Below are 18,156 nucleotides of genomic sequence, written 5' to 3'. Positions count from 1 at the left end.
CAGTCTGATGAAGATTTATCATTGATGGATGATGACAAGGATGCTTCTAATCACCGAGATCTAATCGCAGGAGAGATGATTTCTTGAGGCAATCGCGCATCCTACCAAACCCAATCGTTACACATCCGCAGTGCCCCTAAGACATCCAGAACAATTCGCGTATGAATACCAGATAGCCTCTCGTTCTCCTATAAGCCATCCCACGCCCTTACGCATGATGATGCCAATGCGGCTCCCCGAACTTATCGAAAGTCACCTTGCACTGACGCCGAACACACGGACCATAATGATTTTCCATCAACTCTACGCATTTCGCCTGACTCTCGTAGAACTGAGGGATATCGGTTGGCCTGTCCAATTCCCAGTTATAGCTATTCACGTATTTCTGTTGGGGGTTGGGTTAGCGATCTACAAGTGTGTGTGGGAAAGTTGATGGGGAGAGGAGAAGGTACGTACGTCCATGCATTCCATGTATCTGACACCGCACCAGAAGCAAGTGCTGGGCGCTGTAAGACCTTTTAGGGAGCCTCTGGGCATGGCACCGCTTGAGGTAGGGACGTCGTACAGGGGAGGCGCGGCGAGGGTTGCGGTGGTGAAGAGAGCGATGAGGGCGGAGGTGAACTTCATCTTGGTGACTGATGGGTGTGGATGTTGGGGTGTTCTCTTCAGATGCAGATGGATCTGCAGTGGGAGATATATATTCTTTTGCCGATTAGTCCACATTGGTGTGGATCTACCATCCTATAACTAACATCCAGGTCATCCACCCGTGCTGCGATAACGCAGAGCGAGCAGCGGGTCATTCCCAATTTCTGCAACACATGACATCCCATATACCAAGTCCTTCCGCAGAAGAGACACCACAAGCATCAAAGACTCGGTCTTACGTAGTCGATCGTAGAGGGTGTTGTGGTGAAGGATGGTAGATGAGGCGGGTCTCTCCATCTCAACAACAAGTATCCTCCGCACCACATGAATTCTTGGAGCAGGACAACGGTATAACTTCCATCGGCACGAACATGAGTATCGGCGCGTGATGCGCAAAGCTGCGGTCGGTTGAGAAGTTCCGACGAATGGCCGGGATGGCATGGTGGAACTGTGGGGCTGAGCCATGATTTTACAACCAGGCAACACATTTTATCAGCAAAGTTCGTGAGATGCGAACATAGTCGCCTTCCAGTAGCGCATGAGTTTGAGAGATAGTAGCCACGCGGAAAGATAAGGTCAAGCAACACGCTTTGTTAGCCTCTAATCTATAGATACATCATCTCACACCTTTTCCCCCGCTAACTCTCGCTATCCACCCCGTTGTCACCCGGAACACAACTCTCTGATCCTCAACATTATCGAACAACGTTTTGGAAGACTCCACAGGCTCTGAATCACCGTGGTTTGGCTGGCGCGTCTTATCAGGCACGTACCATACACCCTCTCTAGTCTGGACCCTGAGACCCCACCAACGGTTCCAGCTAAGACCAGACTTCGTGGGGTATACCCGCTCGTTCCTATTGCTATTTGTTCTAGCCATGGTCGGTCTAGAAAATCCACGATGTAAAGACGGAGGTGTGAAAATCTGGCCGACGCTCTTCAGTTTGGTGCTGGAACAGGCGTGGGCCGCAAAAGTGGGTCCAATTAGTCACCGGGCACGACGAAGATACGGCGTTGAGATCTGCGCTTTATCGTCAGTGGCCTGAATGCCACATCAACCACGCACGCGATGGTTATTTCACGACGACGGGCTATCCTTGTTCATAGGCGGGCTACAACCGCCCATATTGGCGTCTTCATCGTTAACGACAGGCTCGTTGTTCACAGCTACGGTGGGAGTTTCAGGAGCTGGAACACTCGGTTGCGCAGCATTGCCCGATTGTTGTTGCTGATAGGATTGCTGAGGTTTCTCCTGGTCTCAACCGTAGATGCTGTCAACATCGCTATCGTAGTCGTTGTTGTCATCGCCTCCTAGAGTTTGCGAAGTCTGATCTCCGACCGCATCTTCATCTTGCGCTGCGGGCCTAGCTGGCAGTGTTGTCGCACTGAGCTGTGGCAACGGCTTCTGTGGTACACTCAATCCAGACAAGGGTAGTAACTGGGCCCGGAAGTCTGACGCTGACTTTGGAGTGTATCCCGCCGCAGGCTGTGTCGGGTCGTAAGCCGGCGGAGTAGTCAATGAATCATTGGATTTCCCGCCCGCCGAAGGCTGCATGGGCATGTACGCGGGCGAGGCGAGCGGGGAGTTTGTAGTCGCTGTGCCTGCTGTAGGCTGTGCACGATGGCGGGCGGATGCCGGTTTGAGCAAGCTTCTTGCGTTCGATAGTGCAGCGTCGGGCAGCTTCATGGCTGGGTAGCTTGGACTTCGAGGAGGCGGTGTTGCATTACCGCTTTGAACGCGTGGTTTGCTAAGGTTGCCGAGAGTCGGTATACCTGCATAAGGGGACGTGCTGTTCCTCTTTTGCAAAGTAACTGGGTTATACGAGCGTGCGTAACCTCCCGGTGCGAAACCACCTGCTAGAGGTGAAGGCGGTGGCGGCCTGTCATACGAAAATGGGGAAGTAGGATTCGAGCTTGGCGTCGACGGCGCGTTGAGTGTGCTTTGTGTACTTGGGCGAGTCGGAAGACCAGAATTAGCAACCGGAGATGGTTGCGCCAGCGACGGGGTTGTCGATGTGGTGTTGGTCTCCTTCAGTTTCTGGAATACCGGAAGGTCCAAGACCTTTTCCACATCGTTCTTTTCAAAACGAGCTTCTTCCTCAGTATCAAATGAGATTGGACCTCTGAAGCGGCCCTTCTTCGGAGTACCAGCTCGTGCACCTGAACTCTCCTTCTGGGGAGTTGCTGGACCATCTGGAATCTTTTCCGATGCTTCTGAATCTGAGTCATCAGAAAGGTCTCGTGTTCTCTTGGATGCTTTGTTCAGTTCATCCAACTGATCCTTTTCCACTTCTTTGGCAAGCTTGTCCAGTTCATCGTCATCGATTTCGCCTGACAACGCGCTACCATCGTCAGAATCAGCTGGCGAGGGATCACCTCGAGGTTCGGCACCTTCAGCATCCGGATCAAACCATGCCATCAGCTCCTGTGCAGCCTTGTAGTCGTCGTGGCTTTTTCCTCGCATTTCGTACGTGTCCATGGGAACCTCTCGGAAGATCTGGCCTTGTCGCCCGGTCAGTTCGTCTAGCGACTTCATGCCGGCTGATCGGTATTCCGCATGTTCGGGGTTCTCCACGATCTTGCGGTCCTCCCGAAGTTGTACCAAGCGTGTTCTCGGTCTGACACTTGTGAACTCATCTGGGTGTTTGTATTCATGTTCAGCGTTATCCGGAGCTTTGTTGAAGTCACTGTCCCATGCTCGTTGAGTTCCCAAACCTGGCAAGAGTTGTGCTTTGTCGTTGTTGTCAGATTGATCATGGTCGAGATTGACATTCGAAAGCCCGGCGATGAGTTCCTCGTCGTCTTCAGCAACTCCGTAGTCTTCGAGATTCAAGTCGTCTCCGTGTATTGGTGGCGGTGAAGCTAGATCATCTCGTGCCGGCTCCTGATCGTCTCCAGATGCGTCTGCAGCAGCGGAACCGATGATCTCTTCATACGACGCATCGTCATCCTGTTCGGCTTGCGTAGCATCCCCAAATGCGGCACCCCAGTTCACCTTTGAGAATGAGGATGGGTCAAACGCATCTGGCGCATCCTTAGTAGGCCCAGCAACAATGATCGATGGCTGCTGGGTCGGCAGAGAAGACTGATCGCCAGCGTTTCCAGTAAAATCATCGAAACTTTCCCCGTCGGTTGGGTACTGCTGAGGTTCAGACATGGGAGGTGGAATCTCGATAGGCCCATTCTGCGCCTCATACGCATCAATATCAGCGAATATGTTTTGTTCTGCCATTTCACCGTATTGCTCATCCTCAGGAGACAGATACAGGCTTGTTGGTATTGCGTTGTGTTGTTCTAGTCCCTCGAGAGGTACCAGCTGTCTCCTCATGTCATCAGCGGTGGTGGTTGGCGTTTGCTCATTATCGAAGCCAGAGTTAGCGATCTTGTCGAAATCGATGCCGTCCAAGTTGATGTTTTCCAGATTGATATTGTCCAAGTTGATATCGTCCATGTTGCTGTTGTCCAATTCGAGATCGTCCAAATTGGTATCTTCCAAATCGACATTGAATAGGTCGGACATATCAACGTCTCCATCGTCGTCGGCCGTGATAGTAGCGTCAAGGGCCGCATGCGTAGTCATAGGAGTGTCAGCAAGATTGGAAGCTTCGGGATGTGCGGATGGGTCGCCCTGGTTACCGTCGTCGCCATTATCCATCTGATCGTTGGTGTCAGCTTGGTTGTTCAAAGTCTGACCCTCATCGTTGTCATGTTCATGGGGATCGCTCTCACCGTTCTGCCCCTCGTCGCTCGAAGAAGCCTCGTCGATCCCCTCCATAGGTCCTGAGCCAGCTGAACCCGACGGCGATGGAGGATTCGTGCCTCCACTACCGCTGGATGGATCGAAAGGAGCGGGTGGATCATCACTGCTGCCTCCGCCTCCGCCTCCATTTCCACCGCCGCCGTTTCCACCAAAAGGACCACCGGGGCCAGGCGGCGGATCTCCACCACCACCACCAGCCCTTCGAGCCGCAGCTTCACGCTCTCGTCTCATTATGGTCAACATACTAGGACCTCCTAGCAACCTGTTACGCCACTGTTCTGCGGAGTCTGGATGTTTTGGGTCTGTGGGACGAGTGGCAGGCCGGTTGTAGATGGCAGGAAGGGCGAATTGCGTATCAAGTTCCTCTTTTGTGAACATAGGCGGCTCAGTCCTGCTGGAAGGAAGCGAGCTGAATGGGGCCCAGGGACGACTATTTGCCGTGCCGGGAGCTGGGTGTGAGAGTAATGTGGGGGCAGTTTCATTAACACTGGTCGTGGGCGTAGCTGCTGGAGCGTCGTTGTTGATACCTCTAATTGGCACATCTGTTGGCGAAAAAGGTTCCTTGTCGGGTTCAGGATTGGCATGCTTTGGGGCGGCAGGTACTGTCGTATTGCCCGAATCATTGTCATCTTCACCATCGCTGTTGCCATTATCGTCATCATCGCCGTCGCCAGGCGCGGGTGCTCCACCAGAAGCAACCTCCATAGAAGTCAAGGCCTTCTTCTGCTCAGCTTCTCTTCGCACCTCCTCGCGGTACTTCTCAAGTGCTGCAGCAATCTCGGCATCTATAGGGCTCGCTGGCTGTAGCGGAGCTGATGTGCCTATCGTAGGACTCCCACCGAAATCGAACTCTTCTTCAACTTCGTTTTCGTCTTCCTCTTCCTCTTCGTCGCTTTCTTGCACACCATCATGCTCATCGTCTTGCGTGTCTTCCTCTTGTTGATCTTGCACTGAACTAGCGGCTGGGGCTTGGTGATCCGGGGCATTGACGGGGTCTGGAGCAGGGTCCTTGGTAGGCGTGCGCTTGGCGGGTGTAGCGAGTTCCGTCATCTCAATGGGAACAAATGTCATGGGCCTATGTCCTCCTTGCGTCTCAGATTCTGGCGGGTTGACTACGATGGAAGGAAGATCGAACGTGATGTCAAGCGTTGACTCAGGCTCAGTAGTGTCTGTGGCAGGCTTCGGTATATCAGTAGGCGTAATGACGGGAGTAGGTACGATCAAAGAATCGGAAGAAATAGCTGGTATTGCAGGAGTGGCGATAGTTGGGAGAGTAGTCGTGGCTGGCGGAGTAGGCTCAGCAGGAACTACTGGCAGGGGAGACGCTGCGGTCGTGGGAGTGGTCGTTGTCAGAGGAGTAGGCTCGAACAGAGGAGTACGTTTGAACGCGGCAGCTGGCGTGAGGGTGCGCAGTGATGCTGATGTATCAGCAACCACCGGTATCGCTGGTACCTGCGCCGCAGGGGCTGGGATAGCTTCAGTTGCGGTCTCTGACGTGTTAGCCGGGATTGCTTCCTCGGATTTCTCAGCTTCAACAGCAGCCCGGTGCTGTTGCTCAGTCTCTGTAGGCTGAGATATCATCGAAGAATCAGCAGCCGGACTTTCGCTGGCGTCGTTTGACGATTGTGTCTCTTCGTGCTCTACACCGCTCCCCAGGCCAGATTGCTCTAGGAAGTCCCTGTGCTCCTGCTCAGCAGCAGCCCTGGCGGCCTCGATAGCACTTTCTCTTGCTGTGCGCGCCGCTTCACTGTCGAAGAGCCAAGTCATCCAGCGCTGTAGCCAAGGAAGAGATGCGTTTGTCTGTGTCCATGCATCTGCAGTGGGCGTCTCAGTATGAGCCTGAGCCTGGTCCGGTGTCTCAATCGATTGCTCCCGTGTTGGCGTTCCCACGGGAGTCTGTACAGGCGAGGCCTGTTGTTGAGTGCGCAACGCATCTACCTCATCTGGAAGCCCTGACAAGTCTTCATCCAAAAGATCAACTGCTTGACTGTTGCTGGGCGTCTGTGGTGCCTGCGCTGGCTGTGCGTCTGGAGACTGGTTGGTAGTATCATGTTCTTCAATCAAGGGGTCTCTCAGCTCTGACTCTCCGGCCTCGTTGGCAGGGATGGGAATTTGTGCTGCGGGAGGACTTGGCGGTGCAGAGTCAGGGGCCACAACTTCATCCGGCAGGTCAGGGAGCGGTTTGTGGGAAAATTCTCGGGCTGCGATCGGGCCCGGCCGCCAGTAGGCTAGAAGTAGAAGTATGACAAGAACAGTCGCAAAGATGATACCGTAGTCCTGAGTGCAAGCAAGGACCCCGTTTGTGCCTAGGACGTACATAACCATGAAACTAGTTGCGAATGTGAAAGACGACCGGACCTTATGCGCGGGATATGCTTGAGCGGCCATGATCCAGCCTACGGTACATACACTGGTGACTGCGATGATCGTCGCAGCACGCCATACCCAATGGTAAGCTAGGCCTTGGCACCAATTGCTGAGGCAGCGTGTACCCACGGAAGATACGACCGGTTTGATTTGTGCCATGTACAACAAGCTCAGATTCATCGATAACCTTTCGAATGCTGAAGAAGTCGTTTTCTGGGTGGCTGTAATGAAACTGGAGGTAGCATTCCTAACGGACTTGGTAGCCCATGCCGGCGAGAGGGAGAGGGCAGTGGGTATACGAGAGCTCGTAACCCTTTTCGTCGAGGTAGTAGGGTACACATAAGAGCTCGTTGCGCGTTCCCGCGAAGTTGTAGTGAGTTTGTGAGCAGGCGTAACCCAATTCCGTAGAGCTGTCGTGGTTACAGCAGTCCATGAAGTCGACCCCTTAACTGGGGCTGGAATAGACGCAGCGCTAGTAGTAAACTCCTTCACTGTATGAGCAGCTGCATCCGACGTCCTTTCAGTCCAAGGCTGTATGGTATGCCAGATCCCAGTGAAAAGAGACTGGAACAATGGTATGAATGCATACGTCAATGCCCAGAGCACGAACAACCCAACGGCTGGGCCAGCCCATACTGGTAGCAACCCATATACTGTCCGGGGACCGAGCATGATTGTCGCGAGCACCCAGCGAATAGCCTCACCGACAGTCTCTGGGTGCCACGGGAAGACAGCGCGACCTCTGACGATGAGCATGAACTTGTACTTAGCCCAGGCTTTTACAACCCGGAGTTTCGCTATAGAGATTCGAGAGACTTCGATGATGCCGTCCACGAGGGAGTCGACATAGGAGAGACCCACAAGCTTGAGCACGACAGCAAAATGACTGAAGGGTGGGGCAACGCCGCCTCTGAAAAGTCTATCAGCGCACGAAGATGGCTGGTCTATGTGGGTGAGGACGTATACTACTACTGCAATCGCAGCGTAGCATCGTATCCAGGTTCGCGCGGCGATGACTGATCGGTATGAGCCGCCAACCACGAGGTTCAATATGGTGAAGATAGTGTTGCGCGCCTCTTCGTCATAGATGGAAAGGAAGTGTGCCGCTAGCACACTGGCCAAGATAACAACCAAGTCCTGGACGTAGACACTGAGCCAGATGACAGTCATCACAACAGTGAAGCCGATGCAACAACGAATTAATGTCTCTTTCCGGTGCGGGATGGCAGCAGGCGCGCTGGCGGACAGATCCTGGGTCTCAGACTTGTCTTCATCCTCGCTTAAATCGCTTTCATCTTCTTCGTGGTGAATAACTTCGCGGGTCCTTCGTCCGGCGAAAAGGAGGAAATAAATCGCGATACCGACGAGGGTGGCGTACAACGCCCGGTCTATGATGAAGTGATCGGCTTGCTGCTTTCCCAGGAAGTTGGCTACTGCTTTCTGCCACACGTTGTAGGAAACGGATCCGATGCTGCGTGCGTATGCTACAGGTTTGGAGTATGGCAATGTTGGCAAGCGGAATTCCGCGTAGGCGAGATATCCAACGACAAACATATACGCATTGCGCACCACAAATGCCACCATTTCCTGAATGTCCGGGTCATCCTTATACAGATGGTCGCATACGGCGAACAGAATGGATGGCACATATCCCACCATGATATCCGCCATAGTGATAGGGCTACTGTAGTAGGACGGCTTGGACGGCTTTTGATCTGCTTGCTGTGCGACGTAATTCTCATGAATCGCTCGTCCAAAGTCAGTCCAGCGTGAGAGTTGGGATTTGGCGAATGACGGCGAATCTTGAAGTGGTTTGCTAGCCGGCTTTTGTCTATAAGGTGCAAAGGCTGGCTTGCGTTCTCTCGGCGTAACGGCGCTGTCCTTGGTGCTGGACACAGGTGCACTGGGAAGTGTCTTACATGACGACGAGTCTTGGAATGATTTCCTAGCCGCCTTTTGTCTGTAATGTGTAAAGACTGGCTTATGCTTTGTTGTCTTAGAGATAGTGCTCCGGGTGCTTTTGCTAGCCGCATGTTGCCTATAATGTGTAAAGGCTGACTTATGTTCTTTGAGACCAGTGTCAATGCTTGCAGTGCTAGATAGGGGAGCACTGGAAACTGTCTTCGTTCTCTGCGGAATGGTAATGGTTTCAAACGAATAGTCTATGATCTCATTGAACGACTGTGAGGTAACCGGTAATTGTTCAACCACAACTGGAGACGTGGTCCAGGAAGGCACCTTGCCAACGGTGGGGGACCCGGTCGATGTGACGTCTCTGGGTGTATCGCTGATGGTCGATTCTTTCGATGCCGCGGAGGATTGCGAGCCGTGTAGAAGCCTACTCATCCGGGCTTTAAAGCCTGTGTTTGTAACATTGGAAGAATTTGTGCCCAATACTGACGGTACCTCATGAACAGGATTGCTCTTCTCAGTAGAAGTACTCGTAGTCTTTGCTAGTGAACGCTCTGGACTCTTGCTAGATACCTCCGGAAATGTATCTCTCGGAGTACTAGGTTTCCAGGAGATTTGCGAGGAGCTGCTCGCTGTCGAACGAGCAGAGCTTTCTGTGGCAAATTCAGAGGTGTCCTGGATTGATTCGGAAGACGAGGAAGTGTTCAAAACTTCACCCTTGGCTTGCTGTTCGACAGTGAGGGCTGTGTTGCAAGCGGGTGAGACAGAATTTGTGACGGTGATAACGGTAGGACGGCGAACTTTGGTAACTATCGATACCACGATGTCGGCTGCGTCTTCGGTGGTATGGGCGGGTTTTGTAACGCGAATCGTAGAAGGAATGGGTTTCTGATACCAAACCTTGGCCTGCTCAAAGTTTGGTATGTAATGCGGCACAGCAGCAACGACTGCACCTGCAGCGTAGATACCGGCTGCTACTTCAGGATGCTGGCCCCACAGGTGCGCAAAGGCTTGTATTACAGCGCCAGGAAGGGCGTCCATGGTAGGCGATTTTGCTGGTGCGTCTAGAAACTGTGTGTATCGTTATCGTACTCTCGAGGGTGTGACCACATATGGTGCAATATCATGAGGGCGTGCCTTGTTGAGATGGGCGATGTATGGAGTGTCTCAAACCTGAGAAGACGGCAGACATGTAGCTGATGAGACAAAGCGTCCTCTCCAGGTCGTACAAGACAAACAGAATTTCGAGTGAAAGGCCGCCACCCTAGCATCAATGTGAAGTTCACATTGCCTTTGTCCGCCGAAAGAGAAAACTTCGGCGTTGTTGTGAGAGACAAGACAATGAAACCAAGAGCGTGCACTTCAAGAGACCAATGCAGCATTGCAACATGAGCGTAATTTTCACTCAGATGTGGCTCGGCGCGCCAAATGGCGATCCAGTCATCGGTGTCAGGGTATCGAGCCAGAATAAGGCCTTCGTCACTGGCAGAGATTATCATGCGCTCACTAGCCATGAAGCCTGCGCATGGTCGGAGACGATGAGATCAGGGGAAACACGTGAAGCCAGCGTCGAGAAGGGATACGTCCGCGATCACAGACATATTGCCTCATGACGTGGGCCTGTGTGTGACGGCGATCAGTTCCCATGCCCTTCCACCGATCTGCTCGGCGCTCTGCTCTTCCACAGTCCATCCGGCAAAGCATGCCTTGTAGTCATCCCAATCCGATTTGGGGCCTGCCCATATCACTCTGTCCACGCTGTCCTGGCCATACTGTGCAAGGTATTCGCGTACTAGCCCAACGCGTCGCGGGTATACGAAAAGCCATGTCGTAGCCTCCGCTGCGAGCGGCTCAAGAAAACGCGTGCCGTGAACGATGCGATGGTTTGAGGAAGGCAAGAACTTGTTCGAGCTTGGTTCTACTTCGACCCCTATAACGTCGTACGCGTAGGGTGTGGTGATGAGATAGCTTTCGAGGAGACCGAAGCCGCTTCCGACGGATAGAGCAAGCGCGGGAGGATGAGGAAGGAGCGATGCGAGGTAGGCAATGAGGGTTTCGCTGAGAGCTAAACAGCATCCCGAATAGGCTGTCGGTGAAGTTGTGAGTACTGGCAGTTCCGCGACATCTTCTACTGGGTTTGATGCCTCATTGTCTGACGCGTCCACATCCGGCTGGATTGGTGGCAAGCGCGCCTCGAGGCCCATGATCAGCACGAGAACAATTGGTCGCTAGGGCAAATACCAATATACATTGGGGACGTATAAACGCGATGCTCATACAGTTCGGGTCCGCCGTGAATGTGAGTGATGACAGAGGGCTTGACCGGGATGGTTCTTGACGCGACTAGACACGCATGCGGCTAAGCTTGGGAGCTATGGCCCATGACATATGCACATCACATGCAATGCACGAGGACGCGCCCCGCCCGCCATCACCAAGCATAGCTACAACCACCGACTCTACTGCATCTTGCGTCATCTCTTCCCACTGAAAGCTTTTGAAAGCTACGTGGCGCCACGAGAGCTGTCATGGCCCGCCTCAACCCATTCTCCTTCACGCCTGGGCCAGTCATCTTCTTTACTACCATCGTCTACGTGGGCCTCTTTGCTGCCCTGCTCGTTACCCACCTGACGGTACCGAATTATCCATCCAATCCACCAACCGGCGTCAACCTCACAGAAGCTTGGGGCGACCTCCAGCACATTACCCGCCGGTTCCACCCGTACAACAGCCACGCGAACGACGATGTACGCAAATATCTGCTTGCGCGCATCAAGGCCATCGTTACTTCAAAAGACCTGGAAAAGGGCCAAGTCGAGCTCTTCGATGACCTGACCGCAAACGCCACATTTTCATCTGGCAGCACATCTATCTATTTTGAAGGCACTAACATCATTGTTGCAATCCGCGGTTCTGATGATGACGAACCCTTCAATGGGACTCAGCGCAGTCCGGACAACGGCGGCGTACTTGTGAACGCCCATTACGACTCAGTGAGCAGCGGGTATGGTGCAACTGACGATGGCGTGGGTGTTGTGACGATACTGCAACTTCTATCCTACTTCACAGAATCCAAGAACTGGCCCAAAAGAACCGTGGTACTGCTGCTTAACAACGGCGAAGAGGATTATCTCAACGGCGCCAAAGCTTTCATGCGGAACCCGATTTCTCAGGTCGCCCATACGTTCGTAAACCTCGAGGGAGCTGGAGCTGGCGGCAGAGCTACCTTGTTCAGGAGCACCGATACCGAAGTCACCCGCTACTACAAAAAGTCTAAATATCCTTTCGGGACAGTCGTAAGCGGAGATGGCTTCAAAAAGGGTTATATCCGAAGCGAAACTGATTACAAAGTCTTCCACGGCGAACTTGGGCTACGCGGCCTTGACATTGCGTTCATGGAGCCCAGGGCCAGATACCACACAGTGGAAGACTCCACACGTGAAACTTCGATGAACTCGCTCTGGCACATGCTTTCAGCAGCTCTGGCCTCAACATCCGGATTGGCTTCCATCACCAGTGACGAATTCAGTGGCTCAGAAAGCCTCGATAACGGTAGAGTCAATGCCGGAACTGGCAGTGACGGCGTGTGGTTTGACCTCTTCGGCAAGGTGTTCGTCGTTTTCAACCTACATACCCTTTTCGCTTTGTGCGTCACGTTGCTGGTTGTGGCACCTCTTACGTTGATTGGACTGACGTTTGGGCTCTCCAAGGCTGACAAGAACTACCTATTGGCGCGCAAAGCCTACATCTATTCGTCTGACGATGACAATCCGGTACCCTTATACGGCTGGCGCGGCTTCTTCCGCTTCCCCATCATCTTTGTCACAGCAAGTGCTGTTGTGGTCGCATTGGCTTATCTCATAGTCCGGTTCAATCCCTTCATTGTTTACAGCAGCCCATTCGCCGTCTGGAGGTGAGTCGCTCATGCTGCTACTCTGTTCACAACTAACAATATCAACAGCATGATGCTCTCAGCCTGGATATTCATCGCTTGGTTCCTTGCGCGAGGGGCCGATGCTATGCGACCATCCGCACTCCAGCGCATGTACGCTTTGATCTGGCTTTTCATCGGCTCCTTCGTGCTTCTGACAATCATCACGGTCTTCGTGAACGACTATCAGGTTGCCGCTGGTTATTCTGCGATGTTCTACTTCGCAGCTGTGTTCGCGGCAATCCTCCTCTCCTACCTCGAACTCTTCCTCGCTCCAACCAAATCTGCGTATGCCCGTCATTTCGAGCAAGAGGACGAATCCCGGCGCAACTCAGAGTCCGCAAGCAGGCCCCTTACAGGCAGCACCACCGCTGCACGGTCCGATGATCGCCCCGTGGGAGACGATGACGCCACCGAAACCACTTCACTTTTACGCGGCGATCGACGTGGATTCGCAAGATACGGCGGCAACAGGCGAGACTCTATCAGCGAGAGCGGCGAGGATCATGCTCAAGGGCCCCGGCGAATAGATCTCGGCAACGTGTATCCTGGAGAACAAGAGTGGAGCGGCAAATTACCGAGCTGGATCTGGGTCGTTCAACTGCTACTCTTAGCGCCAATCGTGATCATCCTTGTCGGACAGGTCGCTCTACTCCTCACCTCGGCCCTATACCAGACGCCATCCGATGGTAACTCGCCTCTGTTTATTTACCTCGCCTTCGCAGCGCTTACTGTATTGTTGCTCGCACCCACCGGCCCGTTTATTCACCGCTTCACATATCACATCCCAACCTTTTTATTCCTGATATGCGTCGCAACCGTCATCTACAACCTTGTTGCGTTCCCTTTCAGCAGGGATCATCGCTTAAAGGTGTACTTCGTCCAGCGGGTTAATTGCGAGACTGGTCATAACGTCGTGTCCCTGACCGGCTTGGACGGCTATGTGCAACGCATTGTTGGCGAGTTACCCAGTGCGCAAGGCCAGCAGCTTGATTGCACGACGCCCGAGGTTGCGACGCGTAAGGAACTAAAGCAGTGCCAGTGGCAGGGTCTTGACGCTAAAGTCGTCCCAAAGACAGCGCAAGTCGCGCCATTTGACAACAACACGTACATTGCCAGCTGGCTCAATTACTCGATCCATAAGGGCAATTACTCAAACAAGGCGACGATACGCGTTGTTGGGCATAACACCCGAGCATGTCGCGTGCTTTTCGACTCGCCCATCACAGCGTTGAGCGTCGACGGCGCCGTTTCAGATCCTCGCTTCAAACCCGTCGGTGGGGACGGCGCCCGGGAAGTGCGACTGTGGCATCGCGAATTTGGACAGCCCTGGAACGTTAGCGTGACTTGGAACGCCAAAGAACAATCGAAACTTTCTGGAAGGGTCGTGTGCATGTGGTCGGACGCCAACACAGGCGACATCCCTGCTTTCGACGAGGTGCAGCACTATCTGCCTGTGTGGGCAATTCCCTCCAAGATTAGCGATGGCTTGGTCGAGGGCTTCAAGCAGTTCGAAATCTAGGGCAGCGGGCTTTAGTTGCGGGGATCCCTGCATGTCTCCGTTACTTTTGCTGCGATATCCATCACGCAAGCAGTCGAGCACGGCGTCACAGCTCACATGCAACCCCTCACTTCAATTGCTCATTTATGCGAGCTTCCCCTTTATCTCATCAATGCCCCAACTTGTTCACGATCCATTTGTTACTGTTCTTTTTGGAGTTTGGCGGTATCATGTTCACGGCCATTGCATCTTGTACACCCAACGTATAGCATCTTGACGTCAACTTAATGAACTCTATTATCACGACGCCCAAGGCCACCAACCCTCGCTTCACTCTTCGACTCGCCTAATTCCAGCCTCTCGATTCCACGTCTCACCACGAACCGTTCGACAGCTTGGCTCGTACCAGAATGCTGAGAGCGTTTGACGGAGCCCAAGACACTTCACAACGTTATCCGCTACCTACCGACGCAGGATTTACCCCTGCTTTGACCCGAAGGTTTCTTTTAGCTGCGGGAGAGACTATATCATCATCTATACAGCCATCGACTTTGTCATCGACGTTGACGACTACTCTTGGTTCGATAGCTACTCCAGCTGTCTGTACCGCCAGTCACCCATCCGAGCTCGGAGGACCAGAATCCACATCAGGTATGTTAAGCGGCTCGTCTTCACATGGACGCCCTGCACACCTCGTTGGTTTACTAATCTCGCTACAGGCAACACTCTAGTCGTAGGTGGCGTCTACCGTCTTCTCAGCAGGACGCGCGACACTGAAGTCTTCGGACTTACGTCGGGATTGCACAACCTGATCGACACGCGGCGCAGGGTATTGGACTTTGCTTTTGACTCGCCCCTTTCCACGGTCATCGTCACAGCCTTACCGGGCACTTTTCTCCTAGTTGCGCGCCAACGGCCCGACGCTTGGGCGAACAGACATCAGACGTCAATTGCAAACGCATTGCACCTCGTCGCACTCGCCAGCTGCGCGAACCACAAACTCGAAGCAGGCGATTTATTGATACTTGTTTTCGTCATGGTCGCGTTTGACGTGTTTCAGCGAGTGTTAGCGGCGGGCGCTACCGATGCTGATAGCGAATCAGATCTTCAACCCCGCTCGCCCTCGTCATCCGAAACCCCCCGGGCCCGAACGCCTTGTGATCTGACCAATGCGGCTACCGTGCCCATTCCCAAGACATCCGCCGTCGAGGATGAAGATTTCGAGCCCATTGAGCCAATCTCGACTTCTCAATCAGGGGCATCCGACACAAAAACGATCGCCGTTGACCCTAAAGATAGCGAGATCGTGCGACTGCAACGCTCGCTCACCGAATCTAAAACAGCACACAAGGCCCGTGAAGTCCAGCTTCGAATCACGAAGGAGGAACTTCAAAATGCACGCGAAGCGCTCAATGATACCTTTGCGGAATACTCTGGCCTCCGTGATCAGCTAAAAGCCATCAAACAAAACTTGGGCCGGGATCATCAGGCGATTGTATACCGGAAAGACATCGAGCTGTTTGCACTTCGAAAGGGCAACGAGCAGAAAGACAAAAGCATACAGGACCGCGATAGCCAGCTTGAAGAGATGGCTAGGCAACACAAGACGATTATGGAAGTCAAAGATGCGCAGCTGAAGCTAATGAGGGAGCGGTTGATCTCTATGGAACGACAGTCGAGCCCGCGGTTTTCGGAAGACGGGGACGATGGACATGCCCTTGAAGTTCGAATGCTACGGATCAAGAAGGGCAGAAGTTCTCCGGAGGTTGAGGAAGACAAGGATGTGATCATTGCAAAGCTGCGAGAACAACTCGCCGCCAGTGCCCAGACCAAGGAGGAGGTTGTCAATCAGCAAGCCGAGCTGCAAAGATCATGGGATGTTGCCAAGAAGATCCAAAAGGCCCTCAAGGAAGAGCGGGAAAAACACACTCAGACTCGAGAGCAGTTGGAGGAGAGCGCCGTCAAGCTGGCGGAACTTGAGCCACAGAGAAGTCGAGCAAACTCCGTGGTCGGACGATTGCCGACGATTGACGAGGATGAGCACGACAAGGAAGAGCTTGAGGCTATGTTCAACACCACCCAGCAAGACAACCTTCGCCTATACGCCGAGGTGGCCGCTCTCGAGAAGCGACTGGTCGAGGCTAATGCCCGCTTGTTTACTGCGCTTCAAGAGGCTGAGGCTATCAAGGTGCAGCTCAACCAAGAGATGGAAGTCAACGAGGACATGGAGACCGCGCGCCCAAGCGTAGTGCATCGTGTTCACTTCCAGCGCATGGAGGGTCAGGTGTCCGAGCTACGGGAAGCACTTGCCAGCAAGGACGAAGAGATGGAGTTGCTGAGGAACACCATTGCGGAGAAAGACCACTACGTCAAAGACATCCAAGGTGAACTTGACGCCGCTGCCACCTTCCACACACAGGACCAAGACGAGATTGAACGCTTGCAGCAATCCATCGACGAACTCAAAGCCACAAAGTATCAGCTCATGCTCGATCACGAGCGCCTCGGATCCCAGCGCACCCGGCAGCGTGTCATTTCTATGGACCGACCTGACCGTTTCTCTGCTCGCTCAAGTGGTGCGACACTCATCCACGAACCGAGTCCACCGCTGACGAAGATATCAGACGAGGCACCACCCGTGGAAGCGATACCGATCCCACCCATGCCCGTAGTCCCGGAACGTGAAGGAAGCATCCAAGAGACTCCCCAACGCCATCTCCGCAGCAAGAGCTCGCCGAAGGAGACGCCAAACCGCTGGAGTCTGATGTCGCACGACGTCCCACCCGCTGAGTTGAGAGAGCTCAAGACCAACCGCCGAAGGAGTCTCGGCCTGAAAGTCATGATGCAGAAGATCGTCCGCAAGACCCAAGAGCCCGAGCAGCAATCCGCCGACACCACAACACCAGCCCCCGAAGCCCTTCCCAAGCGCGAAGAATCCAAACTGCGCCGCGTCCTCGCACCCAAGGACAGGAACATGTCCATCCGTCCTTCCACCGCCGCATCCGCCATTCCATCCAAACCCGTCGGCTCCCAAGCCGCCGATACACCGTTGACGTCGCCTCTTCCAACGAACGTGCGTCCTCCGAATCCACGACGCAACACACCGACTACACCGCGCTACTACGCTGTTACTGCGAATGCGACGGGCCCGGAAGCGGGTGCGGCGCAGAAGGAGGAGGTGAAGGAGAAGGAGAAGGAGAAGGAACAGGAGAAGGAGAGGCCGAGGTCGGCGATGGGGCCTGAGGCGGTGAAGTCGAAGAGTCGGTTGAGTTGGGGTGCTACGTAAGTTCTTCTCTTCACGGTGCGAGATGGCAATTTGATGAATGCTTGCTAACGTTACGCAGGAATAAGCTAAAGCGACGATCATTATACTAATGATGATGGCAAATGTGCAACGGGAGACATGGTGTATGCATATGCTTGTTATGGCGTTCAAAACTGGTTTTCGCGATATCCTGATATACGAGTTTAATGCTATCCGATGATATACGCTCGGTAGATGGGGTGGTGGGTTTTGGTTAGGTCTTTTTTTGGCATTTGCAATGAGCAATGGGCGTTTTGTTAGATTTGGGTGTGCATTCGTTTGCGGACTTGGAGTTCGTTGTTTGAGCAGCTTTAGTAATGAAGATATTTACATTTCATGATGATGGCTCGGGGCCTGCGTGATGATGCAGGGTGGTTTCCTTGTTGGGCGTGGTTTGTTGTGGGCTCAAGGTTGACCCCACTTTGCACGTGAGCAGTGAGGCACAGCACTTCTTTCCTGGTGTCACTGCCTGCTTTGGATTGACGCGACACCAACAAAAGTTGTCGGCTCATACGCCCGCTCTTGGCACCTCCTCACTCTCTATTCGGCTCATAATGAGCGCGATACCTTGAGTCTATCCCCCTTCCGGTCGTCCATGGGACTCGAAACCACTACACACACGCGGCTCACTGTTCGCCCACCAACGGGCTCACGAGGATAGGGAGCGATTTGGGTTTCAAGATCGCGACTTCCCTTCATTGCAACGATTTGCCCATCGGTATTGTCAGTTGCAA

At 53.5% G+C, this 18,156-nt stretch overlaps 3 protein-coding genes across 3 annotated transcripts; 2 read left to right on the top strand and 1 right to left on the bottom strand.

Moving 5' to 3' along the window:
• Positions 1-1,906: 1,906 nt before the first annotated feature.
• Positions 1,907-9,727, bottom strand: J4E79_009280 (uncharacterized protein; the record flags this gene model as incomplete). Its single annotated transcript, XM_049358129.1, has 5 exons — positions 1,907-6,804; positions 6,854-7,007; positions 7,032-7,185; positions 7,365-8,735; positions 8,835-9,727. The coding sequence occupies 5 exons, from the start codon at positions 9,725-9,727 to the stop codon at positions 1,907-1,909; spliced, it is 7,470 nt and encodes a 2,489-aa protein (XP_049207345.1).
• A 1,487-nt stretch (positions 9,728-11,214) lies between these two features.
• J4E79_009279 (uncharacterized protein) lies at positions 11,215-14,139 on the top strand (the record flags this gene model as incomplete). The annotated part of the gene is made up of 2 exons (XM_049358128.1): positions 11,215-12,599; positions 12,648-14,139. The coding sequence occupies 2 exons, from the start codon at positions 11,215-11,217 to the stop codon at positions 14,137-14,139; spliced, it is 2,877 nt and encodes a 958-aa protein (XP_049207344.1).
• A 1,015-nt stretch (positions 14,140-15,154) lies between these two features.
• Positions 15,155-17,493, top strand: J4E79_009278 (uncharacterized protein; the record flags this gene model as incomplete). The annotated part of the gene is made up of 2 exons (XM_049358127.1): positions 15,155-17,400; positions 17,463-17,493. 2 exons carry the CDS (start codon positions 15,155-15,157, stop codon positions 17,491-17,493), a joined length of 2,277 nt encoding a protein of 758 aa, XP_049207343.1.
• Between the last annotated feature and the right edge of the window lie 663 nt (positions 17,494-18,156).

Source organism: Alternaria viburni (assembly GCF_023758015.1).
Source record: "Alternaria viburni strain BMP 2772 chromosome Unknown scaffold_24, whole genome shotgun sequence".
NCBI classification, from domain to species: domain Eukaryota; kingdom Fungi; phylum Ascomycota; class Dothideomycetes; order Pleosporales; family Pleosporaceae; genus Alternaria; species Alternaria viburni.
This window is presented reverse-complemented; position numbering and strand designations above follow the sequence as displayed.